Source organism: Lissotriton vulgaris, chromosome 11 (assembly GCF_964263255.1).
Source record: "Lissotriton vulgaris chromosome 11, aLisVul1.2, whole genome shotgun sequence".
NCBI classification, from domain to species: Eukaryota; Metazoa; Chordata; class Amphibia; order Caudata; family Salamandridae; genus Lissotriton; species Lissotriton vulgaris.
Window position 1 is genome coordinate 275676296 of NC_141699.1, and position 27844 is coordinate 275704139.

The window sequence follows — 27844 nt, forward strand, 5'->3', positions numbered from 1 at the left end:
TTCTTTACATTTGACATTTTCAGTGTAACTTACTTTTCATTAAGTGCATTATGACAGTTCTGTCACCTCTAAGCACTGTAAATAAAAAAATTGTACCCACCTTTGGAGGATGGATGGCTGTGTTGTTTCTCTAATAGGGAGTTGAACTCATGAACTTCAGGTTAGACACATTTTGCTGCTGTGGGTACATTAGGTTCAGATTGTTTAACTAGCAAGGGCCACACTGGATAAATTGGAGGGATTTTGGCTGAGTTGCATGCAATCACACAGAGAGCTGAGTGGGAGGAAGACTGAGGACTCCAAGCTTACTGTACCAATATATTTAGAAGGCAAATCTGTAACACCTAGAGTCGCTGGGCACAATTCAGCGTTTCACTCTAAATTGGAGAGCAAAACCCTGAAGCACATGTGTCAGGCTTTACCACCTGACTAAGCATTTTTGGAACGAACAGAGCGTACGATTTTGTGCTCACTATTGCACCTGTCATACACTTTGTCATATCTCCAGGTTACAACTGGTGATAACTAAAAATGCAAAAGATGAGAGTGCAATTTGAAAAAATATGCTCCAAAATATTTTATGCAGATTTCACTTATTGCCACTCTCTAAATAGATCCCTAAAAAAGTGTCACTGAGTAAACACGAAGGGCAAACTTACCTTATTAAATTAATTCCTTTAACAAATCTTTCCATACCTATTTAAGGCAACTGAGCAGTATACACTTCTTGGCAGCCACCCCCCATTCCGTGAAATGTTTACCTTGCCCCTTCCACTCCCCCAGCACGAAGACCCTGAGACCACAAAGATCCTGACTCTCACACCCACACTCACAAGATATTGTATTGCACTGCCAACATACCTAGAAGTGCGCTTGCTCCCACATCAGGGTCAACTTACCCCCTCCTGCCTGAGCAAAGTTCCAAGTCCCTGAGACTCTACCCCATCCCATACTTACACACCCTGTGTTCCTATTCCCTTACACTCTCCCTGAAGGCATCGCGTGCCATGCCGTACTGCTAGCCCGCCCCTGAGGTGCACCTTACTCCTCATGCCATCCTTTGCCGCATGATTCCCCCCCGCACACCATTCATTATCCCCTGCAGGCCTCATCAGTACCTGGGGCGCATCTTACTTTGGTGAAGCAGAGAGAAATTCAGGCAGCAATGATTGCCTGCTCTTGGGTGTCTCATCACCAGACATCCGAAAGGCACAAGTCCTCTTAATCAAGATAGCTGGAGTTTCCTCTAAACTGCAGTGAATAAAATATTTCAAGCTAACGCATCAAGAATTTTCAATTCTTTTAAGGAGTCTGAGATGAGGAGTATGCTTCTCTTCCTTTTCTACTGAAAAATGCAGCAGCCAATCCTGTCATAGAAAACAACATAATACTACAGCAACTACATTACTTAGAAGGCATTGCTACATCATCATCCTCAACACCAATGAGGACCCAACAGCCCCTATAACACTCAGTCTTCTACCTGCCGTTGCTCCTGAGCAGCTACAGACAAGTGCTCTTTCTTTTATTCACACTGACTGATCCTATTTCTCCCTGGCCCCTTTGAGTGCAATACTCTGAAGCGACCTGGGGTTTTCATTTATTTTCTGCTTATTGTATTGCCCTAATCATAGATGTGGTACATCTGTGCATGAACTAACCCGGCGCACATCAGGAAAGAGCTTGAATTCACTGCCACGCAGAAGACAACCAGCGCTCCTCTGTCTTCAGTGCCTGATGGGGCTGCAAAACACGACTAGAAGGCTTTGCCCAAGGAGTAACAAGTGGCTCCCTCCACTATCAAGTGCCAACCTTATACTTTGGGACACCTGCTTGGGGTTACCCTACTCATTGACTACTTTCATTGAAGGTTCAAACTGGTGCCTTTCACCACAATGGCTAACTACCTCCGTGACGATTTTGCTAAATATGTCGAATATGGGAATGCCCCATACAGCTATCATGTAGAAAAAAGACTGGTGGATGCACTGGGTAACTCTGTGTAGGAGTCTGTAAGCCGAGGGCTGGTACTTTTGCTGCGCCCCTCTATTAAGACACTGAAGCGCTATGCCAGAAAAGGCTTGGGTATTGATTCCCCGGCAGTTTCCCTCTTTTTGAAGGTAAGATTGGCATTTGAGCACTGACTTCTGATTCAATGGATTTTATCCCAGAGTGATGAGTTTGATTGTTAATCTGGATGTTGTACCTGTTTGGAGAAGTCAGTCGGTATGTGGTTGATGGCATGGGTCAGGTAAGCAGAATGGTGCATTAAAACTTCCTGCCAATGGATTCTATCTGGAAAGTGGGAACTAATGTGAAATCTAACATAGCTAATATATTTAATAAAGGTGCGTATTTATGAGACTTAACTAGCCACAGGGGCAGAAAAATTCTTCCAAATGCAAAAATGCCAATTAGCAGAGAGAAAATGTTCTGACACAGTCGATGAGTGGTAGTGCAGTAAAGTGGAAAGCAGAGGCTGTCAGCGCAAAGTAGTTTTTTCAAGATTTTCTTGCCCTCTGATCTCTTCTGGGACTGGAATAAGACCCACTTGCAATCAGAAGTTGTACACGAGGTGGCTTCAATGTATAATGCAGAGAGTTAATAAAGCGATGCATCCAATAATAGTTGAGCTGGGCCACTACAAGAGCCAGGAAAGTTCTATGAGCATTAGTGTCATCTTTTCAGATTTTTATGCATCAGAGACAAGCTAAGCTGGAGCACGGACTGTGATCAAGGGGGAAAAAAATGATTGTAGGAGGAATGGGTCACCCAGGCTTCAAGGTTTTTCAGAGCCCAGATGTGCTTCTGATATAAGACTTTCTTGTGAAGTTTGCCGTTGTACATATACTGGTGTGTTGCGGAGCTAGAAACCCTGGTAGCTCCATATAGTGTTTGAAAAGCAGGAGAGGTGAGACTGATTGCTGTATGTAAGAGAAACAAATTACTGGTAGGTATTTCTTTTCTTTTCATGGCATTTTAGCAGTTTGCCAAATTTAAAGTTGGTCTTATTTTGATTGATTGCTAGTCTGCTGAACATCCACTACGACCTTCCTTGTATCTCCTACATTTGCTGGTTCATCTTTCTGGTTTACCCTCTTTTAACTGGGTACTTTGCTTCCCTTTACTTTCCCTCTGTATTTATCATGCTTCTTGCTCACCTACATGTTTTATGTTTTCTCGCCTGTGCTCATTGCTTGCTTATCCTTTCTGTTTGTCGTTGCTTAACCCTTCCCATTGCATTACTTTTGTTGGGATGTATGCCATTCCTATTCTTTATGCCCTCCCTAAAACTCCCACTTTACTTCTCCTACCCTTGTAACCCTCTTCTTTTATCAAACATTGTCTTTTTTTAACACTCCATAATTCTGGTTGTTTGTCTCCCTCCCATTCCCAATCCTTGTCTGTGTTTTCCCACCTACTCCCTTTCGTTAAACAGGTGGCAGTGAAGAATAACATTGATGTCTTCTACTTCAGTACACCATACCCGCTTAACATCCTGTTTGTGGAAGATGGCAAGATGGGTAAGTTCTATCACAGGCACAGTGGACCCTTGCATATCATTGTTATATTTGCAGCAGTTGTTGTGTTAGATCACATTCTGTGCGATCTCTTCCATCTAGTGTTGGGTTAGAATTACAGCAGATTGTTTTTCTTTGAGGTTTTGGTTTCATGTATGTGACACATTGCACATGATCACAATTCCTGACAGCTACAATGCACAAGGATGCAGACTCCACTTTAGAATGTTTTTGCCCACCCTCTTGTTTGGATCTGTCTGCTAGTGGCTAATGCAGATCAGTGCAGAAGACTGGTAATAGAGGCTTTGGAAGGAAAGATTTAGGACTTCAAAGAATCTTGAAAACGTATTGATACTGCATGCAAACTTTGCATCCAGTTAAATCAGGTTGTATAAGGATGACTAGGAGTGGGGGGTCAAACAAGCATAGTACACCTTTTAAATTCATTTGTGTGCAAGACTCATTTCCTTTACACCAACCAACATTGGGTCTGCAACTTTTGTTTGCTGAGGGATTACAGCAAGGGAAAGTGTCTTGCATGCAAATAATTTCTGTGTAAGAAAATACTTAAACAAAAGGGATGTTGGGTACATAATGCTAAAATAGCTCACAAGAACTCTATTGAGTCTTCTCTGGCAGATGAGAGGGATTATTACACCAAACTGGGATGAGAATGCTCTTCCTCTATAATTAATGTAGATGACGATTAATGGAGCATCTGAGGAAGCTGAATCGGGTACAGGAGAATATAGAACTCCAAAGACTCTTGTAGTGACCAAGACAAACACTGCACCTAGCTCACAAGTGCAAATAGGGACACCACCACTTGCACCCACGTCTTACTACAAAAATGTGTCGATCTTGAAAAGAAGATCAGCTTCAAGAAACTAAGACCCCTAGAAGAGCAAGAGAATCCGCTCCTGATCATAGCTCCACCTTGACAGGGAGATTAAGCCTGAGAGGCTGCGTTACCTAATTTAAAGGATCCTGTTTTTGATAAAGAGCAGCTTTGTAACACGTTCCGCCCATGTCTGGCAAAAACAAGGTGCAATTACCTGCCTTCATGTCTAAATCGCACAGGGGCTGAAGGAGTCTCATGGTCTGATGGTTCACTTATGATGAAGAAATTAGTTGAGTGGATTTTGAACAGTGGAGAATCCATATCTATCCCAAAAATGGGTGGAAATTGTCACTTTGTACACTGCATATTTTCAATTGATCATCCTAGTAATAACACGTAAATAACTTTTAGGAGCCCTTTTTGAAAGAAATTCCTCAGTTTCTGATCCAGAAAACGGCAAAACATAAAGTCAGAGACATGTCCGGACCCAGATTGGTAGTAATAGGTGAGGCAGTAAAGACATCCACTGCAAGAGGAGGGGCAAGATGATGCCTGGAACAAGATCCTGGTGAACTTTGGTGAGGAAGCATTGAAAACCTATCCAGATAAGGCTTCTTACCTGATTAGTCCTTTTCCTAAAATGCCGTCATACAAAGAGCAGTGTGTCAACAATTCGAGATTGAGAGTAAGGAAAAAGTACTTTTTTATTGAGACTTTTTCACGCACGGGGGAAAAATGAGGATCTCCAAATGATGAAGACTGTTAGGATGTTAACAACAGATAACTTCAAGGACATAATACCAGGGGTATTTCACTACCATATTCAGTGGTGGCAAGTGTGAGAAGTTGGCCCGATATGCAACGTTCGCTATTCTAGCGACCGCTATGTATCGTTCCAACGACCCTTATGGTGTTTGGTTGTAAGTCAACCTATAGACCAGCTATCCTAGTAGCGCGGATACGAGCAGTCTAAGGCTAAAGACTCGAGAGGGCGTGTTAAGCCAGCTGTTTACCACACATGTATCCCTTGAACACCCAGTGAAAGGACACCACACAAGTGTTATGAAAATAAACAGAATATTTATTAAGATTCACAACAGCCCTGTACTCTTTATGAGGACAGGGTACTAAGCACAAACCAAATCTCTTAGGAAAATACTTCAAGTGCACAATTAAAACAAGTGTCCGAGGACACGGAAAGTTTAAGGTCTCGGGCGGACCCGATAAGGCAAGTCGGAAGCGAGGGACTCGGGACCCTAGAGTAAAGAGGCTATGCAGGCACCGAAATGCCGAGTTACCTAGCCACGAGGGCTGCGGCTGCACAAGTCTTACAGGCGTCGGGGTCTTCGCTGACGAGCCAGGAGCCGGAAGAAAAGGAGTTGCTGGCCGGCGACCAGTGATGAATAGTTCGTAGAGATCCAAGCCTGGATCGGAGATCGTTGATACCTGAAAGCAGAGGGGACCAAGTTCGTACTACTAACCAGTAGTCAGAGGGTACCAGGAGGGCACCGGTTGGCCGTCACCTCGACCAGGTGAGTGGGCGACGCTAGGCTCTGCAGTCTCACGGACCAGGAGGCGTTGTCGGCGACCACGGTGGAGGTGCGAGCTGTCCCACGAAGGATGATGCTGTCGGCGTCGCTGGGCCCAGGATGGGGCAACAAGCCTTGGCAGATCTCAGGGCCACGTGGTGGGCCTAAGATGGCGTCTTGAGTGGACCAGGAGGGTCCGGGGTGCTTCTCGCAAAGATGGAAGCAAGGGCCAGTCTGGAGCAACCAGACCAGCAGTGTTGATTGTCGGATGTCGTCACAGAAGGGCACAAGCCAGCGGCTAGTGACCAGACAACGTGCTGAGCAGCGAGCAGAAGGGCCCCACGCAGATCGTGGAGATGCTGGGAGACTGCACTTCGGTGCTGGAGCGGCTCAGGGTCGGGGCTTCTCGGACCCCAGAGCACTCACCAGAGAATTGCTTCGATGGTCGTGCTGGTTAAGAGCGTGCAGGTTCTGATGATGGCCGGTCCCTCGAGGTCTCGTCGCACCCACAGATCACAGCTGAGCTGATGACGTGGGTAGAGGTCAGAGGTGCCAGGGAAGCCGGTTCTCGTCGAGCTGGGCCGTCGGATTCCTTGTGGAAGGACTTGCAGCAAACCGCAGAGTTCTTAGATGGTGCCCGCTGATGCAGGGTGACTACTCCTTAGTCACAAGGGAGAAATCTTGAGAAGAGTCTTGAGTGTCCTTTCGTAGAAAGTAGTTCTTGATTCAAAGATGATCTAATTTGGAAGGGTCCCCGCTCCGGCCTTTATTCTAAAGAAAGGGGTGGGTACATGACTAGGTCCTGCCCTAAGGGTGGGACCAGGAAGGGGGGTAGTTACACCCCTCTCCCCTGCCGGACTTTCCCCAGGCCAGGGCTGGCGCCCCTGGAACTGGTTCTGACCGGCAGATGCGTAGTGAGCACCGGGGTGCCACTCCGCAGTCACCTTCTCGCAAAAGCCCTACCTACCCAGAATACACAAACCCTGTCTGGGACGGTGCGAACACCGCCCTCGACAGGAAACCCTTTGTCCAAGCTCTCCTCGCTGGAAGGACTCCCAGCAGCAGGAGGTCAGACTCGTGTCTGTGGTGACAGCATCCATTTTGTGGAGCTGAGGCTTTAGTTAACTTTAACCGGGGTTCACAGTTACGTACATGTCGTGCCCCTCTAGAAGGGCGGAATGCTAACCTCGTCGCCAGAGTTGGTGAGAGGGCAGCATCCCGATTCGTATGACACCTTACTCGACATGTCTTGATAACGCGACACCGAAGTTACCGATGTGGTACGCGTTATCATGGAACAGCCATTGGGTCTTGATTCCGCAAGCTGCAACCGGGCTCGGCTCGGGCCAGAACACAGTTCACACGAGCCCACGCACTCTGCCTTCAGGATTGTCAAGGCCTGCCATAGGAGTGACTGATAGGAACTCGGATGTCCATTGTATGGTTAGATATAGGGCTACTATATCTAAAGCAAAGGGTGATTACACGACTTCGCCCCAGCTGTCATGCAGCCAGTTGTGTCAAATTTAGGAGGCCAGCCAGGGGTGGCATAATACATGCTGCAGCCCCTGGCGGCCCTGGGTACACCTATGCCCTGAGTTACAGGGTCTGATAAGGTGGCCCAGTACCAATTGGTAAATGCACCTAGGGTACATGTCGTAATTTAGAAAGAGAACAGCCAGGCTGTGGGTCTGATTAGCAGGCCCACAGCCAGAGAAAGTCGTAAACCAGTGAAACAAAAGCAAAAAATCTGGGTGATCATAGGATTGCAGACCCTACTCTCCTTCATGACCCCCCCCCAAACGTCGGAACGATAAGCTTACCTTGACCAGGTGAGTCTTCTTGTTCTAAGTGGAAATATCTGGAGAGCCCATCGGCATTGCCATGATCAGTACCAGGTCTATGTTCCACTGTAAAGTCCATCCCCTGTAGGGAAATGGACCACCTTAGCAGTTTGGGGTTTTCACCCTTCATCTGATTTAGCCACAAGAGGGGCTTATGGTCGGTCTGAATCTTGAAGTGAGTGCCAAACAAGTATGGCCTCAGCTTCTTCAGGGCCCAAACCACAGCAAAGGCCTCCCTCTCAATAGCTGACCAATTCTTCTCTCTAGGGGTCAGCCTTCTGCTTATAAAAGCAATGGGCTGGTCTTGACCGTCAAAATTCAGTTGAGAAAGAACAGCTCCCACACCCAACTCAGAAGCATCTGCTTGGACAATGAATGGTTTGGAGTAGTCCGGACTCTTGAGGATAGGCGCCGTGCACATGGCCTGCTTTAGGTCATCGAATGCTTTTTGACAGCTCGCTGTCCACTGAACCTTTTTTGGCATTTTCTTGCTTGTCAGTTCGTTTAATGGTGTCACGATGGAACCATAGTTCCTGACAAACTTCCGGTAGTATCCAGTCAGGCCCAAGAAAGCTCGAACCTGAGTCTGGGTGGTTGGAGGAGCCCAGTCCCTGATTGACTGTATCTTGCTCTCCAGTGGCTGAACCTGGCCTCCACCTACAAGGTGGCCCAGGTATACAACCTGTGTCTGCCCTATCTGGCACTTGGTGGCCTTGATAGTGAGGCCTGCTGCTTGGAGGGCCTCTAACACTTTCCGCAGGTGGACCAGGTGATCCTCCCAGGTGGAGCTAAAGACAGCAATATCGTCAAGATACGCCGCACAGAAGTCATCCAGCCCAGTAAGGACTTGATTCACCAACCTTTGGAAGGTGGCAGGTGCATTTTTCAGACCAAAGGGCATCACCACGAACTGATAATGCCCACCAGGGGTTGAAAATGCGGTTTTAGGCTTGGCGTCCTCAGCTAACCTGATTTGCCAATACCCAGCTGTCAGGTCAAACGTACTTAAGTAGTTGGCCGAAGCCAATCTATTGATAAGCTCGTCTGCCCTTGGTATTGGGTGGGCGTCAGTCTTAGTGACTGCATTGAGACCCCTGTAGTCTACGCAGAACCTCATCTCTTTCTTACCGCCCGGGGTGTGAGGTTTCGGCACTAGAACTACGGGACTAGCCCAAGGGCTATCCGAGGGTTCAATGACTCCCAGCTCCAACATTTTCTGCACTTCACTCTTGATGCAGTCTCTAACGTGATCAGGCTGCCGGTAGATTTTACTCTTAACGGGCAGACTGTCACCAGTGTCGACCTCATGGGTGCACCAATTGGTCTGACTGGGTGTTAGAGAAAACATATGTCTGAACGACTGAAGAACCTGTTTACAGTCGCTCTGTTGATGTTCGGAGAGGCTGCCACAAAAGACAACACCATCTACCGATCCATCGTCAGGATTCTGAGTGAGCAGGTCGGGGAGAGGGTCACTCTCCTCTTCCTGTCCCTCATCTAGGGCCATGAGCAAACTCATGTCCTTCCTGTCGACATATGCCTTGAGCCTGTTGACATGAAGCACCCTGTGGGGGCTCCGGGGAGTTCCCAGGTCGACCAGGTAGGTGACCTCTCCCTTTTTCTCCAGGATGGTGTGGGGCCCGGACCATTTGTCCTTGAGTGCTGCTGGGGCCACTGGCTCCAACACCCACACCTTCTGTCCGGGCTGATAAACAGTCAAGACAGCCTTTTGGTCATGCCAAGCTTTTTGGAGTTCTTGGCTGGCCTTAAGGTTTTCAGATGCCTTCTCCATGTATTCAGCCATCCGCGAGCGGAGGCCAAGCACATAGTCCACTATGTTGGCTGCAGGCTTTTTGAGAGGTCTCTCCCATCCTTCCTTCACCAAACACAGGGGTCCCCTTACAGGATGTCCGTACAAAAGTTCAAAGGGGCTGTAGCCAACCCCCTTCTGCGGGACTTCTCTGTAGGCGAACAAGAGGCAGGGGATCAGGACGTCCCATCTACGCCGAAGCTTTTCCGGTAGTCCATGAATCATCCCTTTCAGGGTCCTGTTGAATCTTTCAACAAGCCCATTGCATTGTGGATGATAGGGTGTAGTGAACTTGTAGTTGACACCACATTCCTTCCACATAGCAGTTAAGTAGCTCGACATAAAGTTTGCACCTCTGTCGGAGACGACCTCCTTAGGGAAGCCCACTCTGGAGAAGACTCCAACTAGGGCTCTTGCCACAACAGGTGCTGTAGTGGTCCTAAGGGGAATAGCTTCAGGATACCTGGTGGCATGATCCACTACCACCAGTATAAACTTGTGCCCTGATGCTGTTGGTGGTTCCATGGGACCGACGATGTCAATCCCCACCCGTTCAAAGGGCACCCCCACCACAGGCATTGGTATAAGGGGGGCCTTTGTCGTGCCACCTGACTTACCACTGGCTTGGCAAGTGACACAGGAGCGGCAAAACTCCTTGGTATCTTCGTTCATGTGAGGCCAGTGAAAGTGCGAGACAAGCCTGTCCCACGTCTTCGTCTGGCCTAAGTGACCTGCTAAGGGAATCTCGTGGGCCAAAGTAAGTAGGAAACCTCGCTGAGACAAGGGTACAACCAGCCTCCTGGTCATGCCAGGCTTGGGGTCTCTTGACTCAGTGTACAGGAGTCCATCTTCCCAGTATACCTTGTGGGTACCTGTGGCGTTCCCAGCAGCCTCAGCAGCAGCCTGCTGTCTGAGGGGTTCAAGAGAAGGGCAGTCTAACTGGTCCTTCCCCAGGTCTTCCCTTGAGGGTCCCCCTGAACCCAAGAATTCAACTTGATCAAGTTCGAATTCCCTAGGCTCAGTTTCCCTCAATTCCTGTAGGTCAGCCTCCTCTGAGACCTGATCCACGACCTGGGGCAAGGGGGAAGGCGCAGCCTTAACCCTACTGCTCTTTTTCTTGGGAGGTGTCTGGTCCGTTGTTCCAGGATCCAGCACCTGTTCAGTGGGGCATTTCCTGACCTGTGACCTGGTCACAGCGAACACATGTGCTGGCAAACCTAACATTTCCATGTGAGTCCGGTGCTCCACTTCTGACCATTGTGATGACTCCAAATCATTGCCCAACAAACAATCCACTGGGAGGTCAGGAGAAAGCTACAATTGCCATACTGTGATTGGTAGTGACATTGCTTGCATTGGTCACCAGGAATTCTGTACCTGGCATGATCTGTCCAGGGTCCACAAAGTTAGGCGTCACCATGGTGACGCTGGCACAAGTGTCCCTATAGGCCTGAGCCATCTTTCCATTTATGAAAGGCGTCTGTCGGTATTTGCCCAAAGTATTGGGGCTTACGTCAGGGGACATATCCGCGTCCCCTGTACTGACAAGGACAGCCTGAGTGAGTGTGCCAACTAAGTTGTCACGCCCCTCAGAACCCAGGGTTAACCCTACTAAACCCTTGGGAGGCGCACTACCACTGCTGACTGTACTAGGGGGCACAGGTGCCTTAGGGGCTGCAGTGGCAGGAGTCTGCCCTCCTCCTTTCTTGGTGCACTCACTAAACCAGTGAGATTTACTTTTACAGTACTGGCACCATCTTTTGGATTGGCCTTCTTTCTTCTTTTGGGGAGCCTGACCCCCACCCTCTTTGGGTTGTTGGGGACCTGTCGAAGACTTCTGGTCATTTTGTTCCCCCTTTGAATCTTTACCCTTCTGGTCTGCTTTCTTCTGACCACCTTGATTCTGGCCTTGGTTCTGTTTAACTCTTGTACGAACCCATCTGTCTGCCTTCTTTCCCAATTCTTGGGGAGAGGTCAGATCCGAGTCGACAAGATGCTGATGCAACAACTGGTTCTGACAATTGTTTAAAATTTGTTCTCTCATCATCAAATTATACAATCCTTTGTAATCAGTAACCTTACTGCCCAGCAACCAGCCCTCAAAAGCCTTAGTGGCACAATCGACAAAGTCAGACCAATCTTGAGACTGCGTTTTCTGGGTATCCCTGAACAGCACCCTGTACTGCTCAGTGGTTAGGCCGAACCCTTCAACGAGTGTATTTTTCAAGACTTGGTAATCGTTCGCATCCTCCACCCTTGTGGTGAGGAGCTTGTCTCTTCCTTTACCTTCAAAGGAGAGCCACAAGATAGCTGCCCACTGACTCTGGGGAACACCTTGCACAGTGCAGGCCCTCTCCAAAGCAGTAATCCATTTGTGGATGTCGTCCCCTTGTTTAAAGGGGGGCACTATCTTACCAAGGTGTTTCGTATCAAAACTCCTTTCCCTATTGCTAGGTACATTGCTGCCACCAGTGGGGACTACCCCACTTAACTGTTGCTCTCTAGCAAAGGCATGCCTTTCTTTGGCCAGGGCAAGTTCTTCCCTTTCGATCCTCAGATTAGCTGCCCTTTCCTTAGCTTCGTACACTCTCCGCTGAGGGGACGTCATCCCTCTTTGCGAAGAGTTGTGAGAGCCATTGGTTTGAAGGGATCTGCCAGAGTCTCTTGACAGAGATCTGGCTCGTCCATTCTCAATGTTAAGCTGACCTGATAGTGGCCCCAGGAGTCCCCCAGTACCACTGTCATGTTTGCTTAAGTTGGACCTGCTTAGTCTTACGACTTCTACCTGTCCCTTATCTGCCTCATCCCCAGAGGGATCCTCATTCTCATCGTCCTCTACCTCGTCAGTCTCAGTGGAGAGGTGGATGAGGTCAGGATCGCCTCTGGTTCCCTCGAGGGGAGGCATGTCTCCTTCTGGATTAGAAGAGCTGGGAAGGGTCTCAGCTTTTCTGGCATCATAAGTCTCCAAGAGACCAATCAGAAAGGACGTTGTGGGGTTAGACCCCTGCTTGATCTTCCTGGAGTGACACACTTGTCTTAACTCCTTGAAGCTCAGCACAGTATATCTCGAAGGGATGACCTGTGGAGGGTCAACTGACACAAGGGGAGACTCAGAGTTTCCTCCTTTGTCCGACATACTGTTTCTAGTGTGGTGTAAGTGATGCACCTACCTACACTATGTGTTTACCTACTGTTCCCTTGCTAAGAGTTGCAGCCAAGGTGTGCTAAGCCTTGAGGAGCTGCAACAGCTGGTTCAGTAGAACTCAGAGTATTCTAAGCTTTAGTTATATGTACTAACAGTACTTATGTGATCTTTCAACAAGATATTCTTAGGATACGTGTGGTAAAACAACAGCAAGCTCAAATCCCACCGCTGCCACCAATGTGAGAAGTTGGCCCGATATGCAACGTTCGCTATTCTAGCGACCGCTATGTATCGTTCCAACGACCCTTATGGTGTTTGGTTGTAAGTCAACCTATAGACCAGCTATCCTAGTAGCGTGGATACGAGCAGTCTAAGGCTAAAGACTCGAGAGGGCGTGTTAAGCCAGCTGTTTACCACACATGTATCCCTTGAACACCCAGTGAAAGGACACCACACAAGTGTTATGAAAATAAACAGAATATTTATTAAGATTCACAACAGCCCTGTACTCTTTATGAGGACAGGGTACTAAGCACAAACCAAATCTCTTAGGAAAATACTTCAAGTGCACAATTAAAACAAGTGTCCGAGGACACGGAAAGTTTAAGGTCTCGGGCGGACCCGATAAGGCAAGTCGGAAGCGAGGGACTCGGGACCCTAGAGCAAAGAGGCTATGCAGGCACCGAAATGCCGAGTTACCTAGCCACGAGGGCTGCGGCTGCACAAGTCTTACAGGCGTCGGGGTCTTCGCTGACGAGCCAGGAGCCGGAAGAAAAGGAGTTGCTGGCCGGCGACCAGTGATGAATAGTTCGTAGAGATCCAAGCCTGGATCGGAGATCGTTGATACCTGAAAGCAGAGGGGACCAAGTTCGTACTACTAACCAGTAGTCAGAGGGTACCAGGAGGGCACCGGTTGGCCGTCACCTCGACCAGGTGAGTGGGCGACGCTAGGCTCTGCAGTCTCACGGACCAGGAGGCGTTGTCGGCGACCACGGTGGAGGTGCGAGCTGTCCCACGAAGGATGATGCTGTCGGCGTCGCTGGGCCCAGGATGGGGCAACAAGCCTTGGCAGATCTCAGGGCCACGTGGTGGACCTAAGATGGCGTCTTGAGTGGACCAGGAGGGTCCGGGGTGCTTCTCGCAAAGATGGAAGCAAGGGCCAGTCTGGAGCAACCAGACCAGCAGTGTTGATTGTCGGATGTCGCCACAGAAGGGCACAAGCCAGCGGCTAGTGACCAGACAACGTGCTGAGCAGCGAGCAGAAGGGCCCCACGCAGATCGTGGAGATGCTGGGAGACTGCACTTCGGTGCTGGAGCGGCTCAGGGTCGGGGCTTCTCGGACCCCAGAGCACTCACCAGAGAATTGCTTCGATGGTCGTGCTGGTTAAGAGCGTGCAGGTTCTGATGATGGCCGGTCCCTCGAGGTCTCGTCGCACCCACAGATCACAGCTGAGCTGATGACGTGGGTAGAGGTCAGAGGTGCCAGGGAAGCCGGTTCTCGTCGAGCTGGGCCGTCGGATTCCTTGTGGAAGGACTTGCAGCAAACCGCAGAGTTCTTAGATGGTGCCCGCTGATGCAGGGTGACTACTCCTTAGTCACAAGGGAGAAATCTTGAGAAGAGTCTTGAGTGTCCTTTCGTAGAAAGTAGTTCTTGATTCAAAGATGATCTAATTTGGAAGGGTCCCCGCTCCGGCCTTTATTCTAAAGAAAGGGGTGGGTACATGACTAGGTCCTGCCTTAAGGGTGGGACCAGGAAGGGGGGTAGTTACACCCCTCTCCCCTGCCGGACTTTCCCCAGGCCAGGGCTGGCGCCCCTGGAACTGGTTCGGACCGGCAGATGCGTAGTGAGCACCGGGGTGCCACTCCGCAGTCACCTTCTCGCAAAAGCCCTACCTACCCAGAATACACAAACCCTGTCTGGGACGGTGCGAACACCGCCCTCGACAGGAAACCCTTTGTCCAAGCTCTCCTCGCTGGAAGGACTCCCAGCAGCAGGAGGTCAGACTCGTGTCTGTGGTGACAGCATCAATTTTGTGGAGCTGAGGCTTTAGTTAACTTTAACCGGGGTTCACAGTTACGTACATGTCGTGTCCCTCTAGAAGGGCGGAATGCTAACCTCGTCGCCAGAGTTGGTGAGAGGGCAGCATCCCGATTCGTATGACACCTTACTCGACATGTCTTGATAACGCGACACCGAAGTTACCGATGTGGTACGCGTTATCATGGAACAGCCATTGGGTCTTGATTCCGCAAGCTGCAACCGGGCTCGGCTCGGGCCAGAACACAGTTCACACGAGCCCACGCACTCTGCCTTCAGGATTGTCAAGGCCTGCCATAGGAGTGACTGATAGGAACTCGGATGTCCATTGTATGGTTAGATATAGGGCTACTATATCTAAAGCAAAGGGTGATTACACGACTTCGCCCCAGCTGTCATGCAGCCAGTTGTGTCAAATTTAGGAGGCCAGCCAGGGGTGGCATAATACATGCTGCAGCCCCTGGCGGCCCTGGGTACACCTATGCCCTGAGTTACAGGGTCTGATAAGGTGGCCCAGTACCAATTGGTAAATGCACCTAGGGTACATGTCGTAATTTAGAAAGAGAACAGCCAGGCTGTGGGTCTGATTAGCAGGCCCACAGCCAGAGAAAGTCGTAAACCAGTGAAACAAAAGCAAAAAATCTGGGTGATCATAGGATTGCAGACCCTACTCTCCTACAGCAAGTCACTGTCTTATCTCAAATGATGAGAGAGAGTTGACGTCCAGATAAAGAAAGCAATCAGTTTCATACGGCAGAAAAAAGTAGCCACAACAAAACACTTTGCAGACTCCTTGGCACTGTTCAGCTGCTGCAACAGGCATCAGTTGGAGCATGTATACCTAAGCCACAGAAAAAGAAAGCACAAGAATAATTCAGATGCCGTTATGAATTGATATTTCTTTACTGCCTTTTAGAATGCTTGTTTTGGGTGCTGTACTGTCAAAAACATGCACAAATCTATCTGTTTGTAGCATTGTCTATTAAAATGTAAATGTGTAAATGTAGGTATACTTATATAGCGCAACCTGTTACCACAAAGGGCATCCTGGCGCTTGCCTAGGGAACCCGTCCTGGTATTCCCCTGTGAGAAGCCCCGACAGGGTGTCCACAGGGTGAAAGTCAGGCATCCCGCCGCGAGGGGCCGTTGTGGAGATCAAGCAAGCTATTGCCCAGAGTCGCAGAGTGTGAACCCGTGAGTCGAGGAGGCACCGGGACGAGAATTATTGAGTCTGTGGAATTTATAGCCTAAGACCCGTCGGGGCGGGGAATTGAACCCTGGTCCAGGACCGATCTCAGATTCCGGGTCTGCCGCCTCTAACCCCTGAGCCACATTAAAATGAGAATACATTTTAAGAAACATTTAGGCGGTTAATAAGCCGTTTCGAATTCATGGATTTGATGTGCCTGGATAGTGCAGAAATTGTTCAGGAACATTTGACACTCAGGCATAGTTTCAAATTTCTGGGTTTCGACCTAATGTTCAATACCACCACTTACATATGACTTTTAATGGGAGCATACATCCAAAGATAGGCGAAATACTGGAAAATATTGAAAAGGATAGAGTGACTGCCGAATCCTTGAGGCTTTAGAGCAACAATGCCATTGGTATAAAAAGTTTACATCCAGCAAGCAGACGGAAAGCAAAGACAGTGATATCAGTTGCCAGTTTCCTATCACCAAAAGGAGCAAACATTTTTGTTAGAACCAAGTGTAGAATGACTCCATTTGTATTTCATCGATCATATGACATCTGTTGCGTGGAGATTAATGTTTTCCCAGCAAGGTGAACCCCAGACCAGTGGGTAATCTACACTGTACAGAATGGATATTGCATAGAGTTCATCCACAACAGAAAAACAAGAAAAGCATGGATTATTTGTCACTTCTACTTAAAGAAGTGTCATTTTACTTCTGCAAAAGGTCCAGCTAGGTAACTTTTCTGTACTAACCATGGTTAATAATCTAAAAACCGAGGCTTTCTACTGTCTGTGACTTAGCAAATTTGGATGTCCTACTGACTGAAATCCAACTGGGTGCTCTAAATAAGCTGTAAACAAGGGCGAAGAAAGCGTGGGCCCAGATGCATTACCATGCAAGTCCTATCTTTCTGTGTTGTATGAATATGTTCAGCCTGGGCTTCCATCTTGTTAGGAACCAAGAAAACTTGCACTGCATTCCCACTGTAAAACAAATACAACTGTGCTTTCTTACTGGTGTGATAAAGGTGTACCTGGACTTCTTACTATGTACAATGAAGCAAATCTGGATTTTCTACTCTTTAAGACACATGTGAGCCTGAACATCTTGTTGGTGTAACATAGGGAAGTCTGGTCTTCTATGTCACTATGTTCCTTGCGGGCTTCCTGTTCCAAGGGAGGATGATTATGCTTGTAGCGAGCTTGGACTGCTGTCTAGTTAGTGGCGCTAAGCAAGCCTGTCATTCTGCCTAGTATAAAACTTACGTTCATGGATTTGCCACCAACTATGAGCCTTGACTTCTCTCTTATTATTGCCTTCTGGGCCAGGTGTGCCTGCCCAGTTTGTGTGGTTCTAATAAGGCTGTACTGCTTGCTCAATATACTCTTAAGTAGGCCTCAATTTCTGCTGTGATTTTAAGTGTGATTGAAACAAACTAGAATATCTACTCTGTATGGTCTATAAAAGCAGGCAGTCCCCACTTATTGGGACCTAGCTCCCCAGGACTTCCTGGTCAGTGTGATTTTGAGTGAGGACAGATTCCCAATTGTCTGACCCAGTTTAGATCGACTTCTTACATAAAGTTATCTATCAAGATGTTTGCAGTCGCTAATTATATTTAATTTGACCAAGGCAAGAGATTGTGACTTTCGCCGAACCTTATAGTGTTGTCAGAGGTATTTGGGAACTGAATACAAACACCCCTCAGTGTTGTGAGCTGAACATTTAAACTCCAGCTACTTTACCCACTGATGCCAGTATGGGATTTAATAGAAAATGCACACAGAGGGCATCTTAGAGTTGCCTCCTGAAAAACAACCAGCTCTGGTGTGGTTCCTGAATGGCTGCCCCCCATTTCCCACCATCAGACAGGTTTCTGGACTCCTCTGTAGAGCGCTTCTGCTCTCTGGGTCCAGAAACAAAGCCCATCTTGGGCAGAGTGTCCTGCCTCCTCCCCCATCATGGGCTGGGTCGACAAGAGGGGAAAGCTTGCAAGGCCTACCACCTTTGTACGCGGTCCCGGTCTTTTGGTGCCCCCAACAACCAGCACCAATCTGTTCTGACACCCCATTTTGGACAGGAGTAATTTGCGGGAAAACCGAGCTAGGAGGAGAGGAGTGCCCACCATTGCCAACCCCATCCCTCGGATGGGGGAGGCGAGGTGAAGCACACATCTCAGTCCCCTCTATCTTGGAGATGAGCACACCCAGCAAATCAGGGAGAGGCTCATGCCCCCTCCCAGTGAAGGGTGATGTTATAGGGGGTATATCCACCCCAAGGAAGGAAACTATTCGTCCCGACCTGCACACCCCTTTAACACTCCTAAATTTAGTAATTAGGAGCGACCCTGGACCTTGACTCCTCAGATTTGAGGAAGAAAGGAGGAGGACTGAAGAGCCATGCTGACCCAGGAATAAGAGGACACCTACTGCTTTGGCCCTAGCCCTACTGGCTTATCCCGACTTCAACCTGCCTCCAGCTAGAACTCCGGTGTGTCCAGCAGCCCCCCAGAGCCCGGAGGGCCTGCCCTGCACTCAAATAACAGACTCTGTCCCCTGTGAGCACCAGATCTGAAAGAAACACGTTAGTGTTAGATTCCTTACCTTAGAATATCCCCAGGCGTCAGTCTGGATCCGGAAACTTTTGCGTAGCAGTACCCCTGCGCGTCGGTAGGCGTCGTCTGCAGGCGTCCCCTGCGGCTCCGCGTCCGTCGTCGGCGTCGTGCGCCGTGATGACGTCGCTGGAGTATATAGACGTCGCCTCCGCGCGCTGACGTCAGTTCTTCTTTTTTCCGCGCCAGTGGACGCAGATCTGAAGAGCAGTACTCCGGTCTTTTGACCAAGTTTTTCGAATTGTTATTTCACTCTTTGTGCCTGATAGGATGCCTGGGTTCAAGCACTGTGATGACTGTGAGCGCACGATGTCGGTCACAAACCATCACCGCCTCTGTCTCCGGTGTCTGGGCCCCGACCACGACGTGGACTCCTGCGTCGACTGCCGGGCCCTCACCAACAAGGCTAGGCGGGAGCGGTCCCGCAAGCTACTGGAGCTCCGGGTGTCGGCCCCACGTCGGGACCGGGAGCGGTCTCGGTCCGGCCGGAGGTCGAGAGAGCGTTCGAGGGAGCGGTCGCGGAGCCGCGCCGAGCGTTCCGGAAGTCGACACCACTCGTCAGGCTCATCAGGTAGGAAGCACAAGAAGTCGGGGCGTCGTCATCGTACCCCCGACTCCCCCCGACGCTCGCGCGATGCGGCCGGGGGCTCGGGTGACCCCAACCCCGCGGCTCCGCGAGAGTCGCCGGCGCGGCCTGCCTCATACCCTCCGGTCCCTGGGCACGGCGCGACGCCTGAGGAGATCGAGGCGTTCCTCATGGCCATGAGGGCGCTCGGTTCTCCGACGGGGCCTACGGCGCCTTCGGGCCCAGTGCCACCGTCTGGGGGCCCTAGCGGTTCGGGTGTCCCTGCCTCGGCGCCGTCGGGTGCTCCGGCCCCGGCGCCGCCGACATCTCCGACCCCGGCGCCGCAAGGGCCTTCGGGATCGACGCCGGCTGGTCTTCCGGCCTCTCCGGCGCCGTTACCATCGGGGTTACCCCCGACGCCGTCCCCGCGCGGCGCCGGTTCTCCGGTGCCGGCTCCGGCCGGCAACGGGGCTCCGACGCCGGCTCCGGGCGGCGCCGTCCCCTTACCTTCCCCGACGCCGGACGCGGAGTCGGACCGGCGTCGCTCGACGCCGGCTCGGCGCCGGTGGGGCCCATGAACCCCGAGGAGCCGGTCTACATCATTGACTCCGAATACGGAGAGGATGAAGAGTTCGGTGAAGGTTGGGAGGGGTCCGAGGACCCTCTGTCACGCGAGTGCCAGTATGACCCGGACTGGACAGGTGACTTGGGGGATGCCAGTGGTCTGGACGACTCTCCTAACCCTGGTTTGATCTCTCCTCCATCCGTGGCATCGGTGGAGGGAGCTGCATATTCAGTGGTGCTGATGAGGGCTGCCAAGGCCTTACACCTTGAGCTCCCCGTCGCGGCCGTGAGGCCTAACATCCTCACTGAGGTCTTCAAACCGCAGTCATGCCCACAGGAGCCACTGCTGCCGTTTAATGAAGCCTTGTCAGACGTTCTGTTGGGCACGTGGTCCAGGCCCGCTTCAGGTGCGCCTGTTGATCGGAACGTGGCCAGGCGCCACCGTCCTTGTCCGGACGACCCAAAGTTCCTGTCTACCCACCCCACTCCTGAGAGTCTGGTGATCCAGGCCTCGACCTCCCAATCCGCATTCCCTTCGGCCCCGCCCGACCGGGAATCCAAGAGGTATGACCAGTTTGGCAAGAAGGTCTTCTCGTCCATTAGTTTGGGCCTGCGGTCTTGCAACACCGCTTGCCTCTTGGGCCGCTACACCCACTCTGTGTGGGATACGGTCGCGGAACTGCTGCCAGAATGCCCCATGGAGGTGCGGGCAAAACTCGGTCAGGCTGTGGCTGAGGGCCGAGATGCAGCTAAATATTCGATACGGTGTGGTCTTGATACGACCGACTCGCTGGGCAGAGCTATGTCAACGACGGTGGCGATTCGTCGCCACGCCTGGCTGAGATCCGCCAACTTTTCGGCAGATGTCCAGAATACGTTGATGGACATGCCGTTCGATGGCTGTCACCTGTTCGGTGATAAGGCGGACCACGCGCTGGAACGCTTCAAGGACTCCAGGGTCACGGCCAAGTCCTTGGGTCTCTCGACCCAGCGTCAGCCTCCGGGTTCGTTTCGTCCCTTTCGTGGCCAAGGAAGGGGCGCCCCCACACGTGCTGCCAGCCACGCGCCGCAACAATCCTTTTAACGTGGTGGCGGCCGTGGAAACCTCTGTGGTGGCGGTCGGGGACAACGGCGGGGTCAGACCACACCTCCCCCCGCAGCATCTGCCTCAAAATCCTCCTAGTCCGTGCTTTCGGCCCCATGTGACGCCAGTGGGTGGCAGGGTTCGCCATCACCACGCTCACTGGCGCACGATCACTTCGGACAGGTGGGTGCTGCAAATCGTCCGAAGGGGCTACTCCCTCCCCTTCGAGACCACTCCTCCAGCCATGCCACCGCAGAACCACCGTGTGTCGGGGGACCACTTGACACTTCTGCAGGAGGAAGTTACGGCCCTCTTGGCCAAGGGGGCCATCGAGCGCGTTCTTGGGCCAGAAGTAGGGCGTGGTTGCTATTCCCACTACTTTCTGGTACCCAAGAAGGACAAGGGGGGCCTACGTCCTATCTTGGATCTAAGGAACGTCAACGGCTTCCTCCGGAAGGAGAAGTTCAAGATGTTGACGTTAGCTCAGGTCTTGGCTACTCTAGACCCACAAGACTGGATGGTAGCGTTGGACTTGCAGGATGCCTATTTTCACATCCCCGTCCTGCCGGCCCACCGGCGTTACCTGCGGTTCACGGTAGGCCAGGAGCACTTTCAGTTTATCGTGCTTCCCTTCGGCCTTACCAGTGCCCCACGGGTGTTCACAAAGGTGATGGCGGTGGTCGCAGCCCATCTGCGCAGGTTGGGGGTTTCAGTCTTCCCCTACCTAGACGACTGGTTGTTGAAGGCGGGCTCGCCCCAGACAGTCGTCCACCACCTTCAGATGACGGCAGACCTCTTGCACGACCTGGGGTTCTCCATCAATGTGCCGAAATCACACCTGTGTCCCTCTCAAAAGCTCCTTTTCATCGGAGCGGTTCTGGACTCGGCGCAGTTTCGGGTTTATCCTCCGGAACGGCGGGTCCGGGATATTCAGGCTTTGATTCCCATCTTTCAGCCGCTATCCCGGGTTTCGGTCAGGTTGACGCTGCGACTGCTGGGACTGATGGCTTCCTGCATCCTTCTGGTGCATCACGCCCGGTGGCGGATGCGGGCTCTGCAGTGGGACCTGAAGTTTCAGTGGGCCCAGCATCAGGGCAACTTGTCCGACCACGTCTTGATCTCGGAGGGCACTGCGAGACAACTGCAGTGGTGGCTTACGGACCGCGATTGGGTCAGAGGCAGATCCCTCTCCCTTCCCCAACCGGAGCACGTTGTCGTGACGGACGCGTCCCTCCAGGGCTGGGGTGGCCACTTGGGAGAGGCAGAGATCAGAGGCATCTGGTCTCCGGCGGAGTCCCGGCTCCACATCAACCTGTTGGAGCTGCGGGCGATTCGTCTAGCACTGAAGGCATTCCTCCCCTTTGTCAACGGGAGTGTGGTGCAGGTGTTCACCGACAACACCACCGCCATGTGGTACTGCAACAAACAGGGTGGAGTGGGGTCGTGGACCCTTTGCCAGGAGGCTCTGCGCCTCTGGCAATGGCTGGAACGTCAGGGCGTGACTCTGACGGTTCAACACCTGGCAGGGTTCCTGAACGCCAGGGCGGACGAACTCAGCCGTCGGTGCACGATGGATCACGAATGGCGTCTGAACTCGGACGTGGCGCAAGGTCTCTTTCTGCGATGGGGAGAGCCTTGGTTAGATCTATTCGCCACAGAAGAGAACGCGCAATGTCATCAGTTCTGCGCGTTGGAGTTTCCAAGACGGCACTCGCACGGCGACGCCTTTCGGCGCGAGTGGAGTTGCGGTCTGTTATACGCCTTTCCGCCTATACCACTTCTGCCCAGAGTGCTGAAGAAGATCAGGCGCGACCGGGCCCAAGTCATCCTTGTGGCCCCGGACTGGGCTCGAAGGTACTGGTATCCCGAGCTACTCAGCATGTCAGTCGGTCCCCCGATCCGCCTGCCCCTTCAGGAGGACCTTCTGTCGCAGCAACAGGGGACGGTTCTCCACCCGAACCTGTCCAGTCTCCACCTCCATGCTTGGAGATTGAGCGGCGGCAGTTGAGGCCATTTGACTTGCCTCCTGCAGTCTGTGATGTAATTCTGGCAGCCAGGCGTCCCTCCACTAAGTCGGTATACGCCTGTCGGTGGAACAGATTTGTGGCATGGTGCACAGCAAAGGCTGTGGATCCACTCTCTGCCCCTCTTTCCGAGGTTCTTCTGTTTCTTCTCTCTCTTGCCCAGCAGGGCTCTGCTCTGGGCACTATCAAGGGCTACCTTTCTGCCCTTTCAGCCTTTTTAAGGCTTCCTGATCAGCCTTCTTTGTTCAAATCCCCGATTGTAACTCGATTCTTGAAGGGCATCACTCACATGTTTCCACCTGTTCCGTTTGTGATGCCTCAGTGGGATTTGAACCTGGTTCTGACCTTTCTGATGTGTGCTCCCTTTGAGCCCCTTCATTCTTGCCCTCTCCGTCTCCTGACTTTAAAGACGGCTTTCCTGGTTGCCATCACCTCTGCCAGGAGGGTGAGTGAGCTCCAGGCTCTTTCTGTCAAACCTCCTTTCCTGACCATTCATCCTGACAAGGTGGTTCTGAGGACTAGACCTTCTTTCCTGCCCAAGGTTGTTTCGGCCTTTCACATCGGGCAGTCCATCACCCTCCCTTCCTTCTTCCCTCTTCCGCATCCTTCAAAGGATGAAGAGCGGCTCCATCGTCTGGACCCAAAACGTGCGCTTTCATTTTATATGGATCGCACACGCCAGTTCCGGGTGGATGACCAACTGTTTGTTGGCTACGTGGGTGCGAAGAAGGGATGGGCGGTCCATAAACGGACCATCTCTCGATGGGTCGTTCTCTGCATCGAAGCGTGCTACTCTTTGGCTCGAAAGGAGCCTCCTGTTGGGCTGAGGGCCCACTCCACTCGGGCCACGGCGGCTACGTGGGCCTCGCTGCACACTTTCGCGAGGCACTACTGCCTGGACAGTCCAGTCCGGAGGGATGGCTTCTTTGGCCGTTCTGTCCTCCAGGACTTTCTGGTGTAGGAATGTATTGGTTCGCAGATCCACCACCGGGGTTGGTATTGCTGGGGTATCTATTCTAAGGTAAGGAATCCAACACTAACGTGTTTCTTTCAGATGAACAAGTTACTTACCTTCGGTAACGATATATCTGTAAGAAACATTAGTTAGTGTTAGATTCCTTACCGAACCCACCCATCCTCCCCGTTCTGCGAACTGATACCTAGGGTTGAGGACATCCCTTTCAGGGCCCTAGTTTCAAATGGCACCAGTGTTGGTTCTCTCATGGCTCTGCGTCTCCTGGCGCGGAAAAGCTGTGTACAAAGAACTGACGTCAGCGCGCGGAGGCGGCGTCTATATACTCCAGCGACGTCATCACGGCGCACGACGCCGACGACGGACGCGGAGCCGCAGGGGACGCCTGCAGACGATGCCTACCGACGCGCAGGGGTACTGCTACGCAAAAGTTTCCGGATCCAGACTGACGCCTGGGGATATTCTAAGGTAAGGAATCTAACACTAACTAATGTTTCTTACAGATATATCGTTACCGAAGGTAAGTAACTTGTTCATCTGTTCAAGCAAAGATTCAGTCACAGAATCCAGATCCAGGCAGCTTCGCAATTTTCAACCACTCTGCACCTGATGTCCACAGCCCGAGTTCGAGTGGCCCAACACCATGAGGATGTCTCCCCAGCGTTCCTGACCTGGGATCTGGTGATCCCCGACCTCCTTCGATCTTCAAGCAGTCTCCTGCAGTCTCAGCCTGACGGGTCCCTCCAGCCGGAGTTGGTAATAAGAACCCTCGCCAATAGACACCCCTACACCCAACCACTCACTACCTTGGGTGGCCCAACAGTGTCCAGGCATCCCCTAAGATCCTAACTTACGTCTCCCGCCAGTAGTCACCTCCAGCAAGCATCCCTGCCCGAGCCTGCATCATCATTTTCAAACCAGAGATCTCCATTGCAATCCAGAGTCCCCGACCTTTTCTTGGTAACCTGCACTTGGCTGCCTCCGTGGCGCTGGTGGTTCAGATCCTGTGCTGATTGTTGGCTGCTGCAGTGCTGGTCCCTACCGTAGGAGCTCTACTCCCACGGCCAAATGGCCTGCTCATGAGCAGTCCCTGACCAAAGGCCCCCTTAGCCCAATTGGCTAACGTTGGACCCCTGCACCCTGACGCCCCAGTGCCACTGGTAGTGCAATTTGAGTGCCTACCTAGCCCTTAAGGAGCCTTGGTCCTAACCCCCAAAACTCCCATTCATGAGTCGAGTACTCACCTGTGAAACCGATAACCATTTTTCTGCCATAGAAATCAATGTTACAAGCTTTTGTTCCTAAAATGTTCTGTCTTACAATCCTGTTTTTGTATGGAGAAAAAGTAACTAAACTGCACTCCTTAAGTCTTACTTGCCTTGTATTGCGAGATACCGGGTGTGATATCTAGGCAAACCATCTCGAGTAGTTGATGTAATTTGAAAGTAATTCGTAAGTATTCCAAAAGTTATTACTGTATCATTTAAACTGCTTTTGAACCAATACAAACCAATGCAAATTGCACTTCTTGAAATTTTCTATGATTGAAAGTATATTTTACCTACCTGTACCAAGATATGCTTGGTTCTAGAAAAGTATACCCTTTTTATACTTACCTAATTAGTCTGGATTTAGTCTCTGAGTGTGTGCCATCAGTCTTGAGTGAGTGAATACAATTAATGCTTAACATACCCTCGGGGCGCTAGAGGGCGCACAGCGGAATGGCTGCAATGTGAAGCAGCTCTGCCGGTCGGGTAAAACGATTTGAAGATTTCCGGCGACAAGTGGCTGATTCAGGGACCACAAATGTCAGGGCTGTGCATCAGAAAGTGCCTGGAGCGGTAAAAAGTGAAAAACAGGCTGTGGAGTTGGAGCGAACAGCCGAAAATCGGTGACAAATACTGCCTCGGTAAGAAGCTCTGGGCTTGCTAAGATGGCGGCACCCCTCAGTGACTGAAAATCTGACTGAGCTCGTGGCATAAAAACAAAAGTACGGCGCATACAAGTAAGGAGGCAGCACAACTGGCATGAATGTGGGGTAACTGAGCTAACAAACAGTGAAACAGAGGCACGGGCGCGTTCGCGGGGAGACACTAGGTACAGCAGCGAAATACACTGGCTCTTAACGTAAAATGGCGGGCGGCGCCAGAGCGATCGGCGGCTAAGACGAGCCGCAAACAAGATGGGGAAGCAATAAGCAGAAGTGTAAAGTGCGCCACAAAGAACATAAAATCTGTAACGATTGCCTCAATGTAGTATACTCCACATAGCGCCGCCATTAACTAGGAGGCCATGTAACATGCCCATAGTGTGTATCTGGTGGTTGTCGGTATTGTGAGTTGCGAGCTGTTTCAGAAATCCCCATACATGGAGGATGAAGCACAGCGAAAAAGAAACAAAAGAGCGGCGCATACTAGTACGGAAATACTAAAACTGGCCTGCACGAGAGGTTGCTGAGTTACCGAGCAGAGTCACGGGTGCTATTGCGGGAAAAGGCCGGGGTACGGCGGCGAAATGCACTCGCAAAATGGGGGGCGGTGGCAAACTGATTGGTGGCTAAGACGGAGCGCGAAAAAGATGGGGATGCCATGAGCAGGATGGTGTGAGGCACCACTCGACGTATAAAGTATATAGCGATTGGCTTCGTATAGTAAACTCCTCACAGTAATTTTATAGACTAGGAGGCCGTGTGATCTGCCAATTGTATGTGTATGCTGGCTGCTGGTGTTGTACATTGGGCGCATTTGCAGGACTCCCCATACATGGAACCCCCCAAATAGCTGAAGCAACGGAAGGGGACAGACTGTGGAGGGAGATGACAGACCTTCTGACCCAATAGAATAGAAGACTAGAAATTGACCATAAATCGAACAAAATGTGGATTTAGAGCAAAGCACGAGGAAGTTGAACATACCACCTTAGTATGACTTGCTGTGACGCTGGGCAAAGGAAGACTAATTAAGGATGGCGCTGTGACCTTCAGTGATTGTAGCGCTGGTGCATTGCTGTTGATGAACATTTACACACGGGAAGATTGTCGATCACCAACAGAGGCATAGTGGTATACTGACTGTCTGGTAAGGGGCAAAAGGAGTGACGCATTACGCGTGCAACGGGCTGAACTGCAGCGTTGCAAATTCCATAATAAGAAGCGTGAAGTAAGCTAAAATGGGAAACCCAACAAGCAACAATCCAAATTACCATTTGAAGCCAAAAAGAGCAGTAAAGGGGCAACGGTAAACTCGGATACTGAACTAGACACTGAACAGACCCCTAGTGCGAACATGGAAGGAGTATTGCAAGTAATCCAGTGGAGAGTACAGGACATCAACAGGAAATTAGAACCATCACATTGCGGGTTGATAACATGGCGGCTAAGTTGGATAAACACTGAGAGAGATTAGTCGAGGCGGAAACACGACTATCGGCGGTGGAAGACGAATCGCATGATACAACGCAGAAATGCGCTGAGATGGACAAGCTATTTGGACACCATCAGAAATAAAGCAGTAGATTTGGAAGCGAGATCTCGCCACAATAATATTAGAATCGCGGTAGTTCCGGAGTCAACGTATACCGGGAAGATGGAAACGTATGTAGAGGAACTGATTCGAAACGTCTTTGGTGCGGAGCATCTGTCCACAGTCTTTTTGGTGGAGAGGGCACATCGATCTTTAGCTCCGAGACCGAAACCAGGCACCACTCCCCGTATCATAATAGCCAGAGTCCTCAAATATATAGATCGTGATGTGATTTTAAGAACGGCTCGAGAAAAGAAACAGATTAGTTATCAGGGGAATGAGTTGGAGTTTTATCCGGATTTCACAATGTCGGTTCAGCTTGAACGAAAAGAAGTCACTCCAGTGAAGACGATGCTCAGTGAATTGGGGATGGACTACGCAATGCTATACCCGGCTTGACTAAGGGTTATGCACGAAGGCCGAGCTACAGTTCTCCAGACACCAGCAGCAGCACAAGGTTTTCTAAAGAAACTCACTCAGAGGCGAAAGAAGCAGCAAAGACAAGAGCGAAATCAGGACTCGGACTAATTAGTTGCAGAGGAGTTAACTTTAGCTGATCGAACATGGTGGAA

General features: G+C 50.9%; 1 protein-coding gene across 2 annotated transcripts in view; it reads left to right on the forward strand.

Annotated features, from left to right (window-relative positions):
* AP1B1 (adaptor related protein complex 1 subunit beta 1) overlaps positions 1 to 27844 on the forward strand; it is a 320810-nt gene that overhangs the window by 210104 nt on the left and 82862 nt on the right. For both annotated transcript variants that reach the window (XM_086943235.1, XM_086943236.1), the window contains exon 18: positions 3440 to 3524. In XM_086943235.1, coding sequence (XP_086799361.1) covers positions 3440 to 3524 — 85 coding nt within the window. The remainder of the gene's footprint in view (positions 1 to 3439; positions 3525 to 27844) is intronic.